The sequence below is a fragment of the Schistocerca cancellata genome, chromosome 4 (assembly GCF_023864275.1).
Source record: "Schistocerca cancellata isolate TAMUIC-IGC-003103 chromosome 4, iqSchCanc2.1, whole genome shotgun sequence".
Lineage (NCBI taxonomy): Eukaryota > Metazoa > Arthropoda > Insecta > Orthoptera > Acrididae > Schistocerca > Schistocerca cancellata.
This window is the reverse complement of record NC_064629.1, coordinates 301,752,716-301,776,398: the sequence shown is the minus strand read 5'-3', so window position 1 is coordinate 301,776,398 and position 23,683 is coordinate 301,752,716. Positions and strand designations below refer to the sequence as shown.

General features: G+C 39.5%; 1 protein-coding gene across 2 annotated transcripts in view; it reads right to left on the bottom strand.

Annotated features, from left to right (window-relative positions):
- The window catches only part of LOC126183295 (GTPase-activating protein and VPS9 domain-containing protein 1), a 303,063-nt gene that overhangs the window by 33,030 nt on the left and 246,350 nt on the right, over positions 1-23,683 (bottom strand). For both annotated transcript variants that reach the window (XM_049925134.1, XM_049925135.1), the window contains exons 23-25: positions 22,028-22,170; positions 21,751-21,864; positions 6,659-6,870 (exon numbers count right to left, since the gene is read on the bottom strand). In XM_049925134.1, coding sequence (XP_049781091.1) covers positions 6,659-6,870; positions 21,751-21,864; positions 22,028-22,170 — 469 coding nt within the window. The remainder of the gene's footprint in view (positions 1-6,658; positions 6,871-21,750; positions 21,865-22,027; positions 22,171-23,683) is intronic.

Below are 23,683 nucleotides of genomic sequence, written 5' to 3'. Positions count from 1 at the left end.
GGTAAACTACAGCAGAGGCACTTTTGTGAAGGTCTCTCTGATGTGAGAGAGCAGCATGGAAGGGAGGCAGCAATGGGTAGAGAGCTAGTCGCAAATGTGCAGGTAGCATCTCACAACAGGTGTCAGATGAGACGAGTCCTTCACTGTATGATGACATGACAGAGTGTTGAAAGCAGCCTGTGCTGGAAAATAAATAACTGAAAGGAGCAAAATTTTGGGCTTTCCCTTATTGTACTGCTGTACACTGTTTTGACTGTAGTAGCTGGTTGGTCAACAATTACAGAGGGCATGCTCTAAGCCATGATGAGTGAATATTTGTAAGTAGACTTTGTGCTAAGAACTGACCCTCTATAAAAAATTTTACTAAAAATAGTCACAGTGGAATTCTATTGCACAATTTTGCATACAGCTGCAGCTGCTAACAAGCATTCCACATAGTAACATGTGTTGCAATTAATGGTATGTACTATATCCATATTTGAGAGGACTTCTGATACAAAGTTAATGTTAAAAAAACATCGACCAGTTACATAAGTTTCAATAAGCTGCCTGAATATCACTATGCAACTAGTTGCTGCTTTATTCAATTCATACTGATTGACAGAACAAATATAATGTTCAGTTTGTTAATTATGCTCAATGTGTTATTCATTAGTAGTGATAGAGTTAGAGGTCAGGGCATTTAAATAATTTGTTTTCTGAGGCTTGTAGATTGACTAACAACTTGTTTTTGCATTGGTTTGACAGAGACAGCGTGAAATCTTTTCGATCATCAGTGAAACAATTCCAACGTACTACACTGAAGAAAACATGATTAATATTTAATGGAATACAAACATAATACCAACAGTAATACACTGGTACATTAAGAGCTTGATTTGCTTACAGTGCCGCCATGAATTAATTTTCTTTCTTACAGAGCTGTACACCCACAAAATGCATTCTTCTCTACATTAAAGAACATGTAACGAAGAAGATCCATATCTGAGACGTAAGGGCCAAATTGTAATGTTACAGAATACTTCTGCTTTGTTTCTGAGTATAAAACACTTTCAGAAAATACTTTGTGGCAACAGCCTAACCAGCAGTAGTGTCTACTGGCTTGTTGATGCTGCAAGTTTTAGTGCCACAACATCTGTTTTTGCTGATATCGATTTGTAAAAAGGCCAGAACTGTTTTTGGGCATCACTTTACTCTGTGCTGGCGTTTGAGGGGAAGTGGTGGTGGGGACATTCATTCACTACCTGTTGTCTGCTACCTGGGTAGTTTCTAGTCCCAGCGCCATCATGTGTCGTCTGATGGAACTGCTGAAATCCCCCCATCTCGCAGCCCCACTCACCTCAATGGGCTCTTAGAGAGGTTTCCTGTCTGTATGTCTTTGTGTTCTAAGTGACCTATCTCCCCACCCCTTCTTTCCACTTTTCTCCAATCAATTTATTTGTTTTTACTCTCCAAAGAAGGAACATATAGTCCCACAAGCTAGGAGAATTAATTTCTACTTTAAATTTTCTATCCATTTTCTTTGTCTCTGTCATGGTGCCACCCGATGACACTATAGATACTGAATAGCTGGGGCAACATTATTTTCAACTACTGCAGCACCACTACCCAGAGGGCACTGGTCATCACTGCCTTCTGGGGGGACCACACCAGAATATGTTATATACCGTATTTACTCGAATCTAAGCCGCACTTTTTTTCCGGTTTTTGTAATCCAAAAAACCGCCTGCGGCTTAGAATCGAGTGCAAAGCAAGCAGAAGTTCTGAAAAATGTTGGTAGGTGCCGCCACAACTAACTTCTGCCACCGAATATATGTAGTGCTACACAGGCATGCTTTGTAGGCACAAAGATAAACACTGGCACCAAAACCTCTGCGTCAGTAAATGAATTAAAAGCAAAAAGGTGGAAGAAGAGCTTTTTTTCTCCGCCCCAAGTTTCGATCACTGCATTTTCATACATTATCCAACGAAGTAAATACAAATTCCGTATTGTTCATCTTCGAATGTAGCAGCATTTCAATGTACTACGAAAATCCGGCTGGCAAGACTGTTTGCGATGTTTGTCAACATGGCCAACTCTACGTTCTGAACTTTTTCCTACCTGTGAGAAGAGATGGTTCCTAATAGGAACTTTTATGAATTGTGAATCACATGCAGCATTCTCTTCACCATAAGAATAATACGAATATAAACATTTTGCCATGTATTGTTTCGTGTTTGCTGCTATCTCATTTAAATCCTGTCTGCCTAATAAACTATGAAACTAGAGTGAGTCATGTTTATATTCATATTATTCTTATGCCTAATAATGATACAGTTAGAAATGAAGCATGGCAATTGACTAGATTTTAAAATCTAAGATGACTGTAATTTCTGTGCAGAATGTAACGTACTAAAGAGGCACCTGCAAAGATTTTCAAACGGAGAAAAATTTTCACGAAACTCTTGTTCAGAACATCATCTATCATACGCAGTCTATTATTTGGTTCTTGTTGATCATTATAAAAGAAAGCAGCAGTGTAAATAACAACAAATAGCAGTCTCTTGCCATTGTTTCGCTAATGAGATGATTCCTTTTTGTTTTTTAAATTGTAAGCGGTGATAGCGCGCACAAAAGCAAGCCATGCCGCGAGCGGCGACAGGCCGTAAACACACACTATCAGAATGCGACAAACAATGCATGACACAGTACAGTAATGCATTTTCAGCTTAGAGTGAGAACGGCACTTATCAGATCAAAGAAAAGTATGCAGTCAATTCAAACCAGACGAAGCACGTGAAAAAGGAAGGGTACCCGTATAAATACGGATGGACTGCCTGACGCATAGCAATGGCTACCTGGTAAAGCTTAACTGCTAAGCTTACTACTCGAACCAAACTACTGTAGCTGTATTGTCATTCATTCGAGCTAAATTGTGTCTCATATCACAATGGACCAACTTTGTTTCGATTTGGAGGTGCGGCCTAAAACTTTTCTCTCCCCTTGAACTTCGAGTCTCAAATTTCGGGTGTGGCTTAAATTCGGGAAATTTTTTTTCCCTTGATTTCGAGTCTCATTTTTCAGGTGCGGCTTAGATTCAAGTAAATACGGTAAGCCAGCCCAGGGTCATTCTGAGTCAGTGGTGATGTGATCAGTGGAGTGTATGGTGAGTGTGGTACCAGTTTGGCTTTGGTGCTACTATTGTGCACTCGTTTTGTTATAGGTGGAACTTGGTACCTTGTGGACTGGACTTACCTTTGGAATACAGTCTTGTGTTAGCTTACACTGTTAATAGGGGGCATTCTGTGTGTGTGGGGGAGTGGGTGATGGAGTTTGTAAGGTCAGTGTATGGCAACAACATATGAGGTGGACATATAATTTAATTCCTTACACAAGATTGTGAAAGATTCATAATATTTATGAATGTGTAAGGCTGAAGCAACACATTTCTGTCACAGTAGTTGACAGGAGATGACTGTGTACATTTATAAATTGAAAAATACATACTTTTTCAAATAAGTACACTTTTTTTCTGAAAAAGGAATTAAAGTCACCGTAATAGCCCATATAAAATGTTAATGTAGTAACTGTGTATAAGGGTATGCGCTCATAAATGAAACAGATTAGCTGGTTAGCTATCCTGAGTGTGCTCATTAGACTCTTGGAGGACATCCTGAAATATCTATAAAACAACGATAATGACATATGAGGGTAGTTCTGAAAGTAAGTTCTGTTTTGATTTTTCTCCATGGCACTGCTATGATGGCAGTTCCCCTCATGTGCAGTAGTACCTCTGGTTCAAGCAGAATGAAATGACGCCATTTCGTGCTTGCTCTGTGTCGTGAGTCATTCATAGTGATTGTTTATAATGGCATTGTTGGCCAAAAATCTCGCCGCGTGTGAACTGAGATCTGTGATTTGTTTTCTGAATGCTAAGAATGTTAAACCAAATGACATTCATAGACAAATCTGCGAGGTTTACGGAGAAAATGCAATGAGTGCTTCAATGGTGAGAAGGTAAGTGCAAGGAAGGGCGTGATCAAGTGCATGATGAAGAATGACGGGGACATCCATTTGTAGTTTCTGATGAACTGGTTAGTGCAGTCAAAGAAACGATTAAGAAAACCCGTAGGTTTACGACTAATGCAATTGCTCGTCAACTTCCACAAATTTCATGAACAGTAATTTATAAGATTGTTACTGAAAAACTGGGTTTTCATAAACTTTGTGCACACTGGGTGCCTAAACTTCTTAGGGCAACAGGCAACATTCTATGATGAAGGAATACATAAACATAAACCACACTATGAGAAATGCCTGTAAAATTATACAGGCTATGCTGAAGAGTAGTGTAAGCGTTACAGATTTTTGTGAAATAAAGTCCTTTCTCCTAGCTGTATTCAGTTCCTGTTTTACTACCAACGGAACTTACTTTCTGAACCACCCTTGTGAATAACCCAAAAAATATAACCACCACTTTGGAGATTAGTAAGTTACATGTTATTCTACCTCCAGTTATGGTTGTTACCTTACGTGATCCTACACCTATTGCCATACCATGAAAATAAAAATGTGGTCCCAGTTAAATGGTTATGGCATATATTTGTCACTAACCACCGTTACACTTGTTTCCAAACTGCTTCAGGACAGAAAAATAATTTTAATAACATAGCCACAAGTAGAGTCAAGCTCCACATTTCTTGACAAAGCAAGCAAAACATAATGAACTGTGTTACAAGGTAGGTGCAAAATTTAAATTATGGAAATGCTCACACCAGAGAACAGCCTCATATACACTAGCTCAGTACCTTGCATTGCCCATGTATGTGTTTATTCCATTCTTTTATTAGTCCATCTCCTCCTCTGCCCTATCTGTCTATCTCCTGCTTCTGCCCTCAATCTATCCACCTCCTCGACCCCGCACTATCTGTCCATCTCTTCCTGTCCTCCTCTCAGTTCATCTGCTCCTCACCCCTCCCCCCTTCTGTCTGACTGTCCATATTCTCCTCGCACTTCCTCTCCACATTATCAACCCCACACCTATAACAAGCTGGTGGTCCTTATCCACATAGCATTTCTTTTGAGATTGTAATAAATCGTTCCAGGGACTTAGGATAAGCTTTTTACCCATGGCATGGCCCACGTACACATGTCAGTTATATTTCACATGTATTTCAAATATTTTACATGCATTTGTACAGATGCTTCACCCGTACCTATAGCGAATGTTGCCTTGCAGCTTCATTTTCACACAGCTCAAAGATTACGACATCGTATCTCCTGAACTGTGTGTCATACAATGATATAGTTTTGCAAGCAGATGTGTCTACAGCCTGCAAATTGTGTTGTGCAAAGAGTGAGTAGTCCAGACATAGTAAATTAGTATGTCATGAATGATGCAGCAGTTTTTCATGCTTCTTAATGTTTATGACATCATACCTCCTGAAATATGTGTCGTAAAATGATGTATTTTTGTAGGTACATTCAGCAGCACATATTCGGATACTCTCTGCAAAGCGTCTTGTGAATGGAGTTAGTAGTAAAGAAGTAATAAATTAATACATCATGCACAATACCACAGTTTTTCACGCATCTCAGTATTTGATGTGCTATCTCCTGAACTTTGTGTCGTACAATGATATACTTCTGTTGGTAAATCAGTAGTATCTGTAAATACTGGCCGCAAAATGTGCTGTGAATACAGTCAGTAGTATCATCATCTTTGTTTCCCCTCTATCCAACACCTGGTCGGATTGAAGTAATAAATTAAAATGGCATGCTTCATGTGGCAGTTTTACTGGATTAACAGTGAAAATGTAGTAAGCACTAAACTTTTTTCCTTTCATCTTTCTGTGTAGGTTATCAGTGAGAACAAGTTTGATAAAGGTTTGAAATGACATGTAATGTTTGTTGCAAGTCACTATGTGTTCTCATTCTCAAATACTAGATGAATGAAGTATGGGGATTCGTGCATCATGGGCTGCACACTGCTTTTTCACCTCCACCCCTTTGATAGATAGGTATTCCCTTGACCCCTTAGCAATTCTTTCCAGACAGTAAGTGACACATGTAGCTAGTTTGGTTTCTATGTATTCTCTCTTCACTACCATGAGAAAGACTATAGAACTGATAACGGAACAGGCTGAGGCAAAAGGGTATATTTTATTAGAAAATCTGAAATTTTATCTTTTACATGAAGTGTGATTCATACTGCTGTAGAAGTGGGATATCCGAAGAGTGTTGTTGTCGAGTACTGCAGCTGTTGACTGTGGACAAAATTGTTAATTATTGTGGGGGAATTCTTCTCAAGTCCCACTACAGTCCAAATATAGGTCTTTATGAGCTTTTTTGGTTATATCACTCATTACAAACAAAGGAACAGTATGGTAGTTACCAAAACTTCACACGACTCTAATGGAGCTGCACAAATAAGGTATTTCAAAAATACAAGACTGCAAGCCATACGCATTAAACAAACAGGGAATTTTGCCAAGATTACCTTGGAGCATATTTATTTGTACTATAGATTATGTTGAGGAAATTATTTCCTTACATTTTTTCTTGGAAGCACTTACAATGTTGTTGTATAGCAACAATGTCAAAAAATAAAAAATACAGCTACTTTCTGCAATGCAAGCAAAAATTATATCAAATAGAAATATATAATTTTGAAATTACCTTGCCACATTGGGTCTTGTTCCATTTCAATGAACAGGGCTTGCAAAAAATTATCAAGCAAGTCAGTCTTTTCATCAGCTAGTGTCAACTGTTGAAACTCATTCTGAAATCTGAGCAAAAGTTGTTCACGTCTTTCCAGGAACATCTGAACAATAACAGATACAAGGAACCTGCTGCAAACTTCTTTATCACACTGGATGCGTCCCCTCAGCCTGAAATAAGAACAACACATTTCAGCCATTATCCTGTGCACAACATAATATTGTGCACGAAATTTTTAGTATATTATGGTAAAATAACAGTCATAAAATTTACTTCAATTGAAGAAAATCACTGGCTCAAAATTGTGAGAAAAAGAACTCAAAGAATCAATCTTTTATATGCCACTATATAAAGTAGGAGAAGCATTTTATAATGGAAAGTAACAGATTACTCTTCACTACCATGAGTAAGACTATAGAACTGATGACGGAACAGGCTGAGGAAAGTAACAGATTACACGGCCTGTATTTTGAAACCCTATTAGTTATAGGCAGAACATGATGAGGTAGCGGATGTCATTAAATTTTCTAATATCTTAACTGCTGACTTATATACTCTAAGTTCAGTGTAGTGGTGAATACTTTTAAGTATCAGCTAATTGCTTTATCTAAAGTAAATAATTTAAAATTCAAGTAAATGAGTTCAACGCCCAAAAATAAGAAGGAAATAAAGTTACAGGATTACAATTTCTATATACTATGTACCTGAAAGGGAAAAAGAGAAAACAAAAAGTAGGAAATAAAACAAAAATAACGCCTCAAGCAGCACACAACTACGCAATATTTTCCAATCATTTCGACGGATAATTTGCTACAGTGTGTTCATATTGTCACTGATACCTTACAATAATGTACACTGATGCCTTAAGGTAGCACTGAAATTCCTCTAAATTTCTAAACCATCAGTGCACCCAGTGGTCAATGGTGTACTGAGAAAGAGACTACAGCTGCAATGAATTACTCTATGAACAAAAATTACTTCCGAAAGTTCTTGAGCATGTCTCTAAAGTAGTCTTCATGTACATTTTCCTAAAAATTGGGGTGTCAAGGTAGGAGAGGTAATTTCTACACTATGAAGTGTTAATATCAAGATGCCTGAAAGCAGTAGCTACAAGGTTCATAAGATCCATAACCTCTTTATTAACTGCACAGACGGTTGAAATTGCACATTTACTTAAAAGTGGCTCTTCCCCCATATAGGTATTTCATACTTTCTCATTGGAAGAAAATAATGGATTCTAAGCAAAAGTGTGATTAAGTTTTTGGTGAAGAACACATACAAGACACCAACAAAACATTTATGGAGATAACACCGACGACAAGAGAAATGTGAATATATAGCTGAAGGAATTTATATAAGAGACTTCTAGCATTAGACACAGACAGTGCTGTGGCAGACATGAATTATCAGAGAGATGATTCACACAAATAGACATATCACAGTTACATGAAATGTATTCACAACTGCAAATAAGGACAACCATCAGCTGTGTAATGTAATGCAAACACTGAAAATTTGTACAGGACCAGGACTAGAACCCAGATTTCTCGCTTATCACAAGCTATTGCCTCACCATTGGGCTATCCAAGCATGACTGATGGCCAGACCCAAACCTTCCCATGTAGTTAACCATGTGCCCACAACCTGCACTCATACATTCATTATGTATGCCTGTACAGAACAGACATTTTAATTGACAGTCGCTTGCCCACTGTTGGCAGATAAATATGATACTGCTGTGCCTGTGTTGTTCATAATTACAATGCCTAATGGTATGGTGGTCACTTGCAATAAGTGGCAAATCAACGTTTGAGTTCTGGTTCAGCACAAATTTTCGTTGTTGTTCTTCCATTTTATATCTGATGGTTGTCCATTTTTGCACCTACAAATACATTTAATGTATTTCACATTGGCTATAGTTGCTGCAGCACCTATGCCTTCACACATGCATACATGTCTGAAAGAACATTGCATTACACTTCTGAATGACACAGGCACTGCAATATCGTATATATCACAATTGGTGCACTAACTTCACAACTATAAACTGTGGTAACAATGCTGAACTTAAGATAATGAAATGCTTAAGATTTCTGAAAGAGTGTGCACAGTGGCTACCCTGGCTTTTGGCACCAGATGTGAGAGGGATGCAGGTGGAAGTTTGATCCAATATACTAGAAGCAATTAATGTCAACAAATACAGGAAACATAATGTTGCCATATGGCATGGTGCCATCTCCTCCACACCTTAATAAGGATTGGTGATTGGCATAAAGTTACAGTGTCAATGCTGTCATACCATCATCTATGAGCAGGGCACTAGGACTGTTGAGATGCTTGAAATACCACACAAGAATCTGAAAGAAATCCACATTTGCCATACAATAAGTGGTCTCGCGTCATTTTGTCAACATCAGTTGCTCGGCAAATCAGCTTTGTTCCTTATACCTCAACCACAACACAGCTTTGATTTGTACTCTTAACTTCTACATGTTTGGTCTAATGAAACACAATCTCCAGGGACAAGAACTGGATGATGTAGTAAAGATTAAAAGGGCTTGTGAAGAGGCAGATAAAAAAAGAGATGACTTGTTTAGGCCTGCCGAATACTGCATGCAGCAGTGACAGAGCAGACATGCAACAGGGTCTCTGCAAGTCAGTGCACAATGCACACAGCATAGGCACGGCAGAGGAGCAAAGCCTCTGCAGTTCAGCAAAACTGAAGAATGTATTATATGAATGTGTGTTGTCTACAGAAGTTCTTGATCAACTATTCATGAGGGGTGTGAGGGGAGAGAGGGAAAGAATGGGGAGGTTAAGTTTGATGGGAGATATCCAAATGGCCTGTATAATGGAACAGCTGTTGAACTCATATGTGTTGCGGTGCACACCATGTTTTGCAACTCGATGGTCAAGTTTGTGGTTTGCCACAGTTTGGCAGTTGCCACTCATGTGAGCAGTCAGCTGGTTACTTGTCATGCCCACATAGAATGCTATTTCCAATCCAGTCAACAATCTAGAAACTCTTATCTGGTTCAGATCACTGTGACATTTTTAGGATCTGGACTCATGACAAGGACAACAATTGCTCTTCCCTCCATAACCTGAACACCTACACCTGGTCCTCCTTACCTCATCAAACCACATTCCTTGACATCAGAATGTCAAACAAAGCACACCAACCATCAAAAGCACCTCCACTTTGAAAGCAGTCACCCATTGCATATCAAAAAGTCTCTCCCTAAGAGCCTTGCCACCAGTGGATCCCACATCTGCAATGGAAAGCAGGAATTGTCAAAATAGACCGCCAATTTTTCCAAAGCCTTTACTGACAATGTCTATTCAGTACAATGAAAAACACCAGTAAACCTGTTAATTAACTACCGACCAGCACACTTCTGGTAACTCGGTATCATCTTGGCCTTGAAAAGCTCTACCACCTGGAGTTGGGCTACCTCTCATTGTGCCCCAAGATGAGGGATATCCTAACCATATCACCCAAAATAGTGTTCCACTACCCACCCAACCCACAGAATATCCTTGTCCACCCCTAGCACAATCCTACTCCACACCCTGCACCGAATGGGTCATCCCATGTGGTCAGTTCAGGTGCAAGACCTGTCTCATACACCCACCCAGACACCCCATCACCATCTTCTACCACAAGCCAGTCATAGGTATCTTCTACCCAATAAAATGAAGGGCTACTTGTTTAAACCCTACCCCCATGAACCATGGACCTTGCTGTTGGTGGGGAGGCTTGCGTGCCTCAGCGATACAGATTGCCGTACCATAGGTGCAACCACAACGGAGGGGTATCTGTTGAGAGGCCAGACAAACGTGTGGTTCCTGAAGAGGGGCAGCAGCCTTTTCAGTAGTTGCAGGGGCAACAGTCTGGATGATTGACTGATCTGGCCTTGCAACACTAACCAAAAAGGCCTTGCTGTGCTGGTAATGCGAACGGCTGAAAGCAAGGGGAAACTACAGCCGTAATTTTTCCCGAAGGCATGCAGCTTTACTGTATGGTTAAATGATGATGGCGTCCTCTAGGGTAAAACATTCTGGAGCTAAAATAGTCCCCCATTCGGATCTCCAGGTGGGGACTACTCAAGAGGACGTCGTTATCAGGAGAAAGAAAACGCGTTCTACGGATCGGAGCGTGGAATGTCAGATCCCTTAATCGGGCAGGTAGGTTAGAAAATTTAAAAAGGGAAATGGATAGGTTGAAGTTAGATATAGTGGGAATTAGTGAAGTTCGGTGGCAGGAGGAACAAGACTTTTGGTCAGGTGAATACAGGGTTATAAATACAAAATCAAGTAGGGGTAATGCAGGAGTAGGTTTAATAATGAATAAAAACATAGGAGTGCGGGTAAGCTACTACAAACAGCATAGTGAACGCATTATTGTGGCCAAGATAGACACTAAGCCCATGCCTACTACAGTAGTACAAGTTTATATGCCAACTAGCTCTGCAGATGATGAAGAAATTGATGAAATGTATGATGAGATAACAGAAATTATTCAGGTAGTGAAGGGAGACGAAAATTTAATAGACATGGGTGACTGGAATTCGAAAGTAGGAAAAGGGAGAGAAGGAAACATAGTAGGTGAATATGGATTGGGGGTAAGAAATGAAAGAGGAAGCTGTCTGGTAGAATTTTGCACAGAGCACAACTTAATCATAGCTAACACTTGGTTCAAGAATCATAAAAGATGGTTTATACATGGAAGAATCCTGGAGATACTAGAAGGTATCAGATAGATTATATAATGGTAAGACAGAGATTTAGGAACCAGGTTTTAAATTGTAAGACATTTCCAGGGGCAGATGTGGACTCTGACCACAATCTACTGGTAGATTAAAACTGAAGAAACTGCAAAAAGTTGGGAATTTAAGGAGATAGGACCTGGATAAACTGACTAAAACAACAACTGACTAAGGGAACAACTGACAGGAATGGGGGAAAGAAATACAGTAGAAGAAGAATGGGTAGCTCTGAGGGATGAAGTGGTGAAGGCAGCAGAGGATCAAGTAGGTAAAACGACGAGGGCTAGTAGAAATCCTTGGGTAACAGAAGAAATATTGAATTTAATTGATGAAAGGAGAAAATATAAAAACGCAGTAAATGATGCAGGCAAAAAGGAATACAAACGTCTCAAAAATGAGATCGACAGGAAGTGCAAAATGGCTAAGCAGGGATGGCTAGAGGACAAATGTAAGGATGTAGAGGATTATCTCACTAGGGGTAAGATAGATACTGCCTACAGGAAAATTAAAGAGACCTTTGGAGTAAAGAGAAACACTTGTATGAATATCAAGAGCTCAGATTGAAACCCAGTTCTAAGCAAAGAAGGGAAAGCAGAAAGGTGGAAGAAGTATATAGAGGGTCTATACAAGGGCGATGTACTTGAGGACAGTATTATGGAAATGGAAGAGGATGTAGATGAAGATGAAATGGGAGATGCGATACTACGTGAAGAGTTTGACAGAGCACTGAAAGACCTGAGTCGAAACAAGGCCCCGGGAGTAGACAACATTCCATTACAACTACTGACGGCCTTGGGAGAGCCAGTCCTAACAAAACTCTACCATCTGGTGAGCAAGATGTATGAGACAGGCGAAATACCCTCGGACTTCAAGAATAATATAATAATTCCAATCCCAAAGAAAGCACGTGTTGACAGATGTGAAAATTACCGAACTATCAGTTTAATAAGTCACAGTTGCAAACTACTAACGCGAATTCTTTACAGATGAATGGAAAAACTGGTAGAAGCCGACCTCGGGGAAGATCAGTTTCGATTCCGCAGAAATGTTGGAACACATGCGGCAATACTGACCCTACGACTTATCTTAGAAGAAAGATTAAGGAAAGGCAAACCTACATTTCTAGCATTTGTAGACTTAGAGAAAGCTTTTGACAATGTTGATTGGAATACTCTCTTTCAAATTCTAAAGGTGGCAGGGGTAAAATACAGGGAGTGAAAGGCTATTTACAATTTGTTCAGAAACCAGATGGCAGTTATAAGAGTCGAGGGACATAAAAGGGAAGCAGTGGTTGGGAAGGGAGTGAGACAGGGTTGTAGCCTGTCCCTGATGTTATTCAATCTGTATATTGAGCAAGCAGTAAAGGAAACAAAAGAAGAATTCGGAGTAGGTATTAAAGTCCATGGAGAAGAAATAAAAACATTGAGGTTTGCTGATGACATTGTAATTCTGTCAGAGACAGCAAAGTACTTGGAAGAGCTGTTGAACGGAATAGACAGTGTCTTGAAAGGAGGATATAAGATGAACATCAACAAAAGCAAAACGAGAATAATGGAATGTAGTCGAATTAAGTTCGGTGATGCTGAGGGAATTAGATTAGGAAATGAGGCACTTAAAGTAGTAAAGGAGTTTTGCTATTTGGGGAGTAAAATAACTGATGGTCGAAGTAGAGAGGATATAAAATGTAGGCTGGCAATGGCAAGGAAAGCGTTTCTGAAGAAGAGAAATTTGTTAACATCGAGAATTGATTTAAGTGTGAGGAAGTCATTTCTGAAAGTATTTGTATGGAGTGTAGCGATGTATGGAAGTGAAACATGGACGATAAATAGTTTGGACAAGAAGAGAATAGAAGCTTTCGAAATGTGGTGCTACAGAAGGATGCTGAAGATTAGATGGGTAGATCACATAACTAATGAGGAGGTATTGAATATAATTGGGGAGAAGAGGAGTTTGTGGCACAACTTGACAAGAAGAAGGGACCGGTTCGTAGGACATGTTCTGAGGCATCAAGGGATCACAAATTTAGCATTGGAGGGCAGCGTGGAGGGTAAAAATCGTAGAGGGAGACGCAAGAGATGAATACACTAAGCAGATTCAGAAGGATGTAGGTTGCAGTAAGTACTGGGAGATGAAGAAGCTTGCACAGGATAGAGTATCATGGAGAGCTGCATCAAACCAGTCTCAGAACTGAAGACAACAACAACAACAACAACTTGTTTAAACAGCCATGTTAGGTTTCAGCTATACAGCAATTTCTGTACAGCCTTCTATTTGGGCATGCCAGGTAACGAACTGTCTACTCCCTTTAATGGCCACCACCAAACTGTTGCAAAATGCAAACTTGACCATCCAGTCGCTGAACATGCTTCACATCACAACATATATTACTTTAACAACTGCTTCACTTTGGGGTCATTTTGATATGCACTTCTAGCATATCCTACATTCTTGCACACCCCCTGACTTAAAATCTCCGTTAACATGTTCCCACTGCCTCACTTTACCTTTTTCCTTCTCTCTTCCATCCACACCACTCCTTCCCCATCCTGATTGTGCACTGTACTCTCCCAGTCCTCCCTCCCTCCCTCCCTCCCTCCCTCCCCCCCCCCCCCCTCTCTCTCTCTCTCTCTCTCTCTCTCTCTCTCTCTCTCTCTCTCTCTCTCTCTCTCTCATCCACTTTCCCCTCCTTTTTTCCACCCTCCCTCCTCCCTCTTCCGATAGCTCTCTTTACTTTACCCTCTTTATTCCGTCCATTTTGCCATGGGGCAGTAGAGTCATTTGTCCAAAGACCTGCCTCTTACTCGCTACCCCTTCTTTGTGTCTTTTCCTGCCCCCCCCCCCCCCCTCCATAAGGTCAGGTAAATGCTTCCACTTATTGATTATCAACATTTAGTCTCACTGTGAGCACGGGAGTGTGCGTTTCTGTATGTGTGTGGTTGTGTGTGAATGTGTGTATTTTTGCTATAGTAGGATGCATATGCAGAGTGGGAGGGACAGATTTTCTCAGTTAAAAATACTCTACACACCTGACGAAAGCACATTTTTCCATGTTAAGTGATAATATTCTTTTCCTTGGACCTGTAAAAGTTGTCAATCCTTTGCATGGTGAAGATTTTAAATACTGGCACAGAAATTCCCAGCACTTTAGGAAATGAAACCCAGCACACAACAAAGCATTTTGGAAAGATCTTTGATGCACGGAAACATTTACACTTCATATTTTCATATTACCGAAATATAAACAAGCATTCCCACAAATACAGCACAGTAGCTTCCAAAACACTGAAATTGAGATTGCATTGCACTTTGCCCAGTCAGTCGCAGCTCTCATCACATGATTTTGCCAGCCAATGATAGCAGATATTCTGAAAATATGTAGTCTGTCAATTACAACATCATTGTTAAGTAGTTCCCTCACACAAACGGGTAAAGTTCATCGTTCCACTTAATATACATACAGTATAGCTACAAGAAAAGCTAGGTTTCACATGTAATATTGGGCATTACACTTTTTTAATTTTTTTTATTGCTAGGGCACGGCTAGGCAGCATCCTAAGAGCACAGCTTAAATTAGTGCAGCTGAATATTGCTGACAAGCACGATTACAAATTTCACTGCTGTGGACTGAAAATTTCGTGGGATACCTGGCTGAATACATGTTCCATTGAGCACTTTGACTTTTCCACAGAAAAGCCAGTTACATGTGAAATTGTGCAAGAACTCACTTCACACTTGTCTGAAAGGATAACTGTACATTTTCACATCAATACTGCATAATTTGTAATCTATGAAAGAACTAAAATAAACATGAAAACTAACCTTGATGCTTGGCCATTTTTAGCATTGTTATCCTTTAGTATATATTAAACAAAATGTGCCAGTAAAATTTAAAATAATGTCAGAAAAGGCTGGTCTTCTGGGCCCAAAATTTTTCTAAGTGGCTGGTCCTCAGTGTTAAGTTTTAAATGAGAGTCTAATGCTATGTGATTTAAGAAATTCATTGCACATTCTCATACGTAATCCATCTTGTGTGAAAGGAAACTTACTTTGGAAGTAATGCTTCTTAAATCACACTAGATGAAAACGATATTGCGAATGCTGTTTCCTGTTAGGTGTTTCTGTGGTCCACACATTGGTCCACTGTAGATAAGATGGAGGAGGAGGAGAGAGAGCTGTGAGTACAACTGAATCTCAAAATTTCAACAGTAAAACCTAATTCATGAAAAATATGAATAATGCACCAAAATAAAGAAAGACAAACACATGAAATTGAGGGAGTAAGTATATATATCTTGGCTAAGGTATACAGCAGTATGGTCTAGGAAAATTTGCAATAGATGTAAGACTTAATATAATGGAAATAGCATATGGTCCAACAAAAAATATCTGCAAAAAGAAATACATATTTAGAAAAACAAAACTAAAACACAATGACACAATGATAAGATGATGATCTTTATATTCATGTTAATTCTTAACAATGAACCATAAGCTGCACAGGATACAGATGCTTTAAAGATGAATTATTAGGAAAATAAGGGGAGCATACAAACTATAAATGGTTGGAAAATAAAAAGTAACAAGGAATTCTACAAAAATATATAGAAGATATCAGAAGTAATGGTAAAGCGATGATTAACTTTCTTTGGACAACTCTTCTGAATGAATGAGTACAGGCTAATGAAACTACACTACGGGCCATTGAAATTGCTACACCACGAAGATGACGTGCGTACCATCACCTTTCCGACTTTGTACAGGTTGGATTGTAGCCTATCGCAATTGCGGTTTATCTTATCATGACATTGCTGCTCACGTTAGCCAAGATCCAATGACTGTTAGCAGAATATGGAATCGGTGGGTTCAGGAGGGTAATACAGAATGCCGTGCTGGATCCCAACGGCCTCGTATCACTAGCAGTTGAGATGACAGGCACCTTATCCGCATGGCTGTAACGGATCATGCAGCCATGTCTCAATCCCTGACTCAACAGATGGGGATGTTTGCAAGACAACAACCATCTGCACAAACAGTTTGACGACAAACTAAAGCAATTATCAAACAAAGTATTTCACTCCTAAAATGTCTTCAGATAACATAAAGCAGTGTTCCACCTATTTAATAAATTTATTATTCATTTCATTCCTTAATGAAATCTCAGACACATGGTGAGGATGGAGAAAAGATAAAAGCACAGAGGCATTATTATCTTTTCACCAAGCAGTTCAAAACATATTTTTATTGATTTTTAGGAATTACATATTGAAGATTCTGTCTTTCTCAGAAATTCTTTGTTCAAGGTTTGCTGAAAGTGGTCACCCTTTATTCTTGATTTTGCTGTCAACAATCTCTCCAAATTTTCATTACCAGTAGACGACCTAAACTGTGTTCTTGTTTTAGTCACAAGACTGAATATCCTCTCACATTTAGCATTACTCCGAGGGATTCTTAAAATACTTAGAACATAACATGTACTAATCTGGAAAATTTTAAGATCCCATCACTACTTTTTAATTTTCTTATCAGGGACCACTGCATATCAATTCTCTCTTCCTTTCAGATTTCATGCAGTAGGTCATATATCCTAAATGCATAAAACTAGGACTGTAATTTGTCCATGGCTTCGTGCTGTTTACCTGCATCTGCATTCAATAACGCCAGAAACTTTTCCACAAAATACTTCAGAAGAAAATGATGTATGGGAAACAGACCTAATTTGCACAACTTTTGTATTCCTTGGCATTTCACTCTTTGGTGGGTATTTTGGACCATGTAGCCACATGTGACAATGAAATATTTTCATACACAAGGGAATTCCTTCTTCTCAGCATGCTTGAGATGATCCAAAAGTTGCGAAGTACAACTAACAATGTGCAAATCACAAATTTCATTCTTTCTGGTTTCTTCCGCTGTGGTAATCAACCTCTAAAAGAGATAAAAAATTTACCACTGAAGGTTGTACAAATTAAGACATTAATTTTTTTAATGTATCCACCACAGATCTTGCTGTAAATAGATGTGAGGCACACCTGACTGTAAAATTACATGCAGGTATAACATTTGACAAACACATAGAGCCTTAATTAAATCTGATGACAGGAACATAAAAATCCTTTCTTCACGGGGCAGGTTGTACTTAATTGAGGAATCCTGTTAAGATGTTTTGGATGTATAAGAACATGGAACTTGCAAATTCAACAGCTCTTCTTCTTGAAGAGGCACTACTCTAAATTGGTGATCCTTTCACCTTCAGAATATAAGTTTTGGAGACATAAAAGCTAATCACCCTTAACAGATTTCACTTCACAATTGAGCAGGCTCAACGAAGGCTTCCGCTGTTCCAATACCAAATTGTCCACCACCGTAGCTGAGTGGACAGTGCGCCAGCTTCTCATGCCGGATATAGACTGGGAGACTCAGACGTTCATAACGGGTGGCAGGGACAAAGAATCCTGTGAAATTTTTTTAAGTGCTTTATCTGAAAACTACCTTGAGCAGTTAAACAGAGAACCGACTCGTGGCAATAACATATTAGATCTTCTGGTGACAAACAGACCCGAACTATTTGAAAAAGTTAACGCAGAACAGGGAATCAGCGATCATAAAGCGGTTACAGCATCGATGATTTCAGCCGTAAATAGGAATATTAAAAAGGGTAGGAAGATTTTTCTGTTTAGAAAAAGCGACAAAAAGCAGATTTCAGAGTACCTGTTGGCTCAACACAAAAGTTTTGTCTAAAGTACAGATAGTGTTGAGGATCAGTGGACAAAGTTCAAAGCCGTCGTACATAATGTGTTAGATGAGTATGTGCCAAGCAAGATCGTAAGAGATGGAAAAGAGCCACCGTGGTACAACAACCGAGTTAGAAAACTGCTGCGGAAGCAAAGGGAACTTCACAGCAAACATAAACATAGCCAAAGCCTTGCAGACAGACAAAAACTACGCGAAGCGAAATGTAGTGTGAGGACGGCTATGCGAGAGGCGTTCAATGAATTCGGAAGTAAAGTACTGACTTGGCAGAAAATCCTAAGAAATTTTGGTCTTATGTCAAAGCGGTAGGTGGATCAAAACAAAATGTCCAGACACTCTGTGACCAAAATGGTACTGAAACAGAGGATGACAGACTAAAGGCCAAAATACTAAATGTCTTTTTCCAAAGTTGTTTCACAGAGGAAGATTGCATTGTAGTTCCTTCTCTAGATTGTCGCACAGATGACAAAATGGTAGATATCGAAATAGACGACAGAGGGATAGAGAAACAATTAAAATCGCTCAAAAGAGGAAAGGCCTCTGGACCTGATGGGATACCAGTTCAATTTTACACAGAGTACGCGAAGTAACTTGCCCCCCTTCTTGCAGCGGTGTACCGTAGGTCTCTAGAAGAGTGTAGCGTTCCAAAGGATTGGAAAAGGGCACAGGTCATCCCCGTTTTCAAGAAGGGACGTCGAACAGATGTGCAGAACTATAGACCTATATCTCTAACGTCGATCAGTTGTAGAATTTTGGAACACGTATTGTGTTCGAGTATAATGACTTTTCTGTAGACTAGAAATCTACTCTGTAGGAATCAGCATGGGTTACGAAAAAGACGGTCATGTAAAACCCAGCTCGCGCTATTCGTCCACGAGACTCAGAGGCCATAGACACGGGTTCACAGGTAGATGCCGTGTTTCTTGACTTCCGCAAGGCGTTCGATACAGTTCCCCACAGTCGTTTATTGAACAAAGTAAGAGCATATGGACTATCAGACCAATTGTGTGATTGGATTGAGGAGTTCCTAGATAACAGGACGCAGCATGTTATTCTCAATGGAGAGAAGTCCTCCGAAGTAAGAGTGATTTCAGGTGTGCCGCAGGGGAGTGTCATAGGACAGTTGCTATTCACAATATACATAAATGACCTGGTGGATGACATCGGAAGTTCACTGAGGCTTTTTGCAGATGATGCTGTGGTGTATCGAGAGGTTGTAACAATGGAAAATTGTACTGAAATTCAGGAGGATCTGCAACGAATTGACGCATGGTGCAGGGAATGGCAATTGAATCTCAATGTAGACAAGTGTAATGTGCTGCGAATACAAAGAAAGATAGATCCTTTATCATTTAGCTACAAAATAGCAGGTCAGCAACTGGAAGCAGTTAATACCATAAATTATCTGGGAGTACACATTAGGAGTGATTTAAAATGGAATGATCATATAATGTTGATCGTCGGTAAAGCAGATGCCAGACTGAGATTCATTGGAAGAATCCTAAGGAAATGCAATCCGAAAACAAAGGAAGTAGGTTACAGTACGCTTGTTCGCCCACTGCTTGAATACTGCTCAGCAGTGTGGGATCCGTACCAGATAGGGTTGATAGAAGATATAGAGAAGATCCAACGGAGAGCAGCGCGCTTCGTTACAGTAATTGCGAAAGCGTTACGGAGATGATAGATAAACTCCAGTGAAAGACTCTGCAGGAGAGACGCTCAGTAGCTCGGTACGGGCTTTTGTCAAAGTTTCGAGAACATACCTTCACTGAAGAGTCAAGCAGTATATTGCTCCCTCCTACGTACATCTCGCGAAGAGACCATGAGGATAAAATCGGAGAGATTAGAGCCCACACAGAGGCATACCGACAATCCTTCTTTCCACGAACAATACGAGACTGGAATAGAAGGGAGAACCGATAGAGGTACTCAAGGTACCGTCCGCCACACACCGTCAGGTGGCTTGCGGAGTATGGAGTATGGATGTAGATGTAGATGTAGAGGGGGCCGAGTTTGATTCCCGGCTGGGTTGGAGGTTTTCTCCACTCAGGGACTAGGTGTTTGTGTCGTCTTCATCATCTTCATTTCATCCTCATCGATGCGCAAGTTGCCGAAGTGGTGTCACCTGAAAACACTTGCACCAGGTGATCAGGTCCACCCGTCGGGAGGCTCTCGCCATACGACACTTCATTTCAATACCAAATTAAACATTTGCTCACAGAAAGCCAATGGGTGCACAAATGCATCAAAATTTTCATCTCACCATCATATGAAATTTTTTTCAGTTTCTCCTTTCTCTTTGTATTATTTTGTAGAAAATAGTACATGTCCAGTACATAATCATCGATCTGGAATGGCAAACATGTAGCTCCCTCTTTTGCAGCCAAACTTAACAAATTTTAAGGACATCTAACAACAAACAGGTTAAGCACATCACTTTTCCACACACATGCAACTCCATTCTTCATTCCATTATAGGTTCATTATCACAACACACGATCAAACTGTTATTGAAAGGAATATTACAGTTCTTCGGAGTGTTAAGAACAAGTGTTCCTGTGCTGATACCACTGAAATCCCCCTGTAAGTTCAGGAGAGATGTTAAGTTGCTTTCAATTATTTTTGGTCGTAACAGCAATGGGAATATAGGTTGGAACCGCCTTTGATACTACCATCTGTTTAACTAGAGAATGGCAAATCTCTATAATTTGTAGCATTTCTCTGATAGCTGCTACAGTTTTTGTCCTTGAAAGGTGTTTTTTTTTTTTTTTTTTTGCTATCTCACTTTCAATTTTATCACCGAATTTCAGTTTTGTATTGCTATTCACATATGTAACCTTTTCACGATGCTTTTCGGTTTCCACATGTTTTGAAATATCACTTTTCCTCACCATGCGACAAACAAATGTCACATTGGCTAACTGTACAAAATGTGAACAATGGACCTTTCGTACTCTCTATAATGCATGATAATTGTTCCGGATACTGCTGTTAGAAAACTGATTTTTTTGTTGTTGCCATTATGAAATAAAAGTTGGATAACGTGAGTCTTCAATTAAACACAATAAACACACAAAAACACAAATCAAACCAGACCATGGAAACACCTCTAATAATAACAGAATATATACTACAAAATGTGTGGGGAGCAGCAGAAATAACAACAATCAATATACAGGATGCACACGACATCCTCTCATTTCTAGGAACTTCAATACGTATATCAATTAAACAAGACTAATGACTAATGAGCAAAGGACTTCCGACTGGCGGCACAAACTTGAATAGCGGGTTTCTAAATCAAATGCCTTCAGTTTGATGACATTTAACTAAATTGGGCAATGGAAGGAAATGGGAGGTGGGAGAAAACGTGAAAAATCAGGAGACTTCCACCTTAATTGGGAGAGTTGGCAGGTATGGGCATGGAAAAAGCTTCAAGTTCCAGACTGGGAAAAAGACAAGTCTCTCTCTCTCTCTCTCTCTCTCTCTCTCTCTCTCTCTCTCTCTCTCTCTCTTATTTTTTTTTTTTACCTCCGAACATGTGTCAGTGTTGACAGTAGACTCTGCCGACATTTTATTAGGTATGCAATATACGGCGAACGCTTGCGGTAATCTTCCCGAAGAGATCTAAACAATCTGCGGCACCTACGCAAAAAAAGAGATGAGTACAAGACAATTATTAGAAATTATTGTCCAGTGGTAAGCTTTTCAAAAAGAGAAAATATTTTTCATTCTCTGTGACAGTACATGGTTAAGACTCTTAATGTTTAACAAAACAGTAATTTCAACTCATAAAATGGAAACCTACCCTTCTTCATCAAAAAGTTTAATACATCTTAATGTTTCATGAAGGTGAGAAATACGAGAACGATCCTGCAGATTTATAGCTTCAGCCAACTGTAATTGCAGGAATGATACAAGTTCATTTTCTTTCTGAATTGATGACTGCCTCTGCAAAGAAAAATAATAAAAGTTTTAACAAGCAAGAATGGTATAAAGATGGAATTTAACTTCGGTTCCACTGAAAAAGTAAAAATAAGGTCATCTACTGTGGGAGCTATCAAATCTGAACATCTCCTCAAGTCATATGAGAATGAAGAATCTCATGACAATGCCCTTGAATAAAAAATTCTCGGACTGTTTGATGTCCAGATAAAACCTCAAGCTTTTGATGATTACCATCATGATCTTCAGCAGAAGCAAGTGACTGGCTTGGCTACTGCTGTTAAGGCATTATTTATCCCATGGAAGGCTGCAGATTAATTAGTGTATGTAGTCTTGCTGCCACAGCTGTTTTCAATGTCTGGACTGGTGGTACCACTACTCATGTACGAGTGAAACCAATTTGGCAAATTTCTCTGATACTTCTCAGCACTGAGAGCTCACTTCCAATAACATTACATATGCTGTCCCAGTTGAAACTGTTCGCACACATTCTATTTTCTACAGCATCTTTAATTACTATACTCCAGTATGTAAAAGCAGGGACAAAACATTCATTCATCAAAGAGTATTTTATGTTTACTTGTGAGGTTGTGCTCACCATCTGCTGATTTCTCAAGTACCCAATTTTTAATGTGCTGTTGATGTTCTGCACCAGGGTTGGAAATGATACAGATGAATTGGCCAATGTAGTTGCACCCGCACTCACCAGGATACTATAAATCTCATGGACCCTGAGGGTCAGACTCCTTAACTGGGTGCAACATCATCTTTATCTTCTTAGGTGGTCAGAAAATAGTTCAGATTCCTTGTTTACTCTATACTAGATGAAGCACTGAAGAAAGCAAGGAACACAATTGGTGGCTCAACATGTGATTTTTCAATATTTTCACATTTCTGTTTCTTGGAGAGTCCCTTCTTTATATCATATGTCCTGTAGCCATTCTTTTGGAACACTTCAAAATCCAAGTGGTCATCATCAATCCATTTTAACAGTATACATCAATGTATTTAAAAAAATCTTCTCTCTTCTGTACTGGATGTTGGAAACATTGTGCTCTGAGATATAAATCAGTGTTTGTCACTGACTTTTGTTGTATCCACACATCTAAAAATGGCAACTTTCCTTCTCTCTCTGTCTCGACAGCGAAGTGAACATTTGTATATATGCTGTTAATGTGTTCAGCGATCTGCTCCAGAGCTTCAACACCATATGGCCACTCCATAAACGTGTCATCAACATAATGATAAAATGAAGATGGGCAAAACTGAGTGAAATTTAATGTTGATCAGTATCACAGCAAAGTGTCATCACTGTTGGAGGATAATACCCTAACCTGTCATACAGCAGAAAAACGGTGTAGCTGCTGAAGAACTCTGGTCTATCAAATAATGTCATGAAAAATCTCACAGCTGGAGCTGCTAGACTTCCAAGGCTGTACAGATTACCTAAAATTCACAAAGACACGCTATTGAGACTTATCATTAACATTATTGGTTCTCCCTCCTAAAGGCTAGCCAA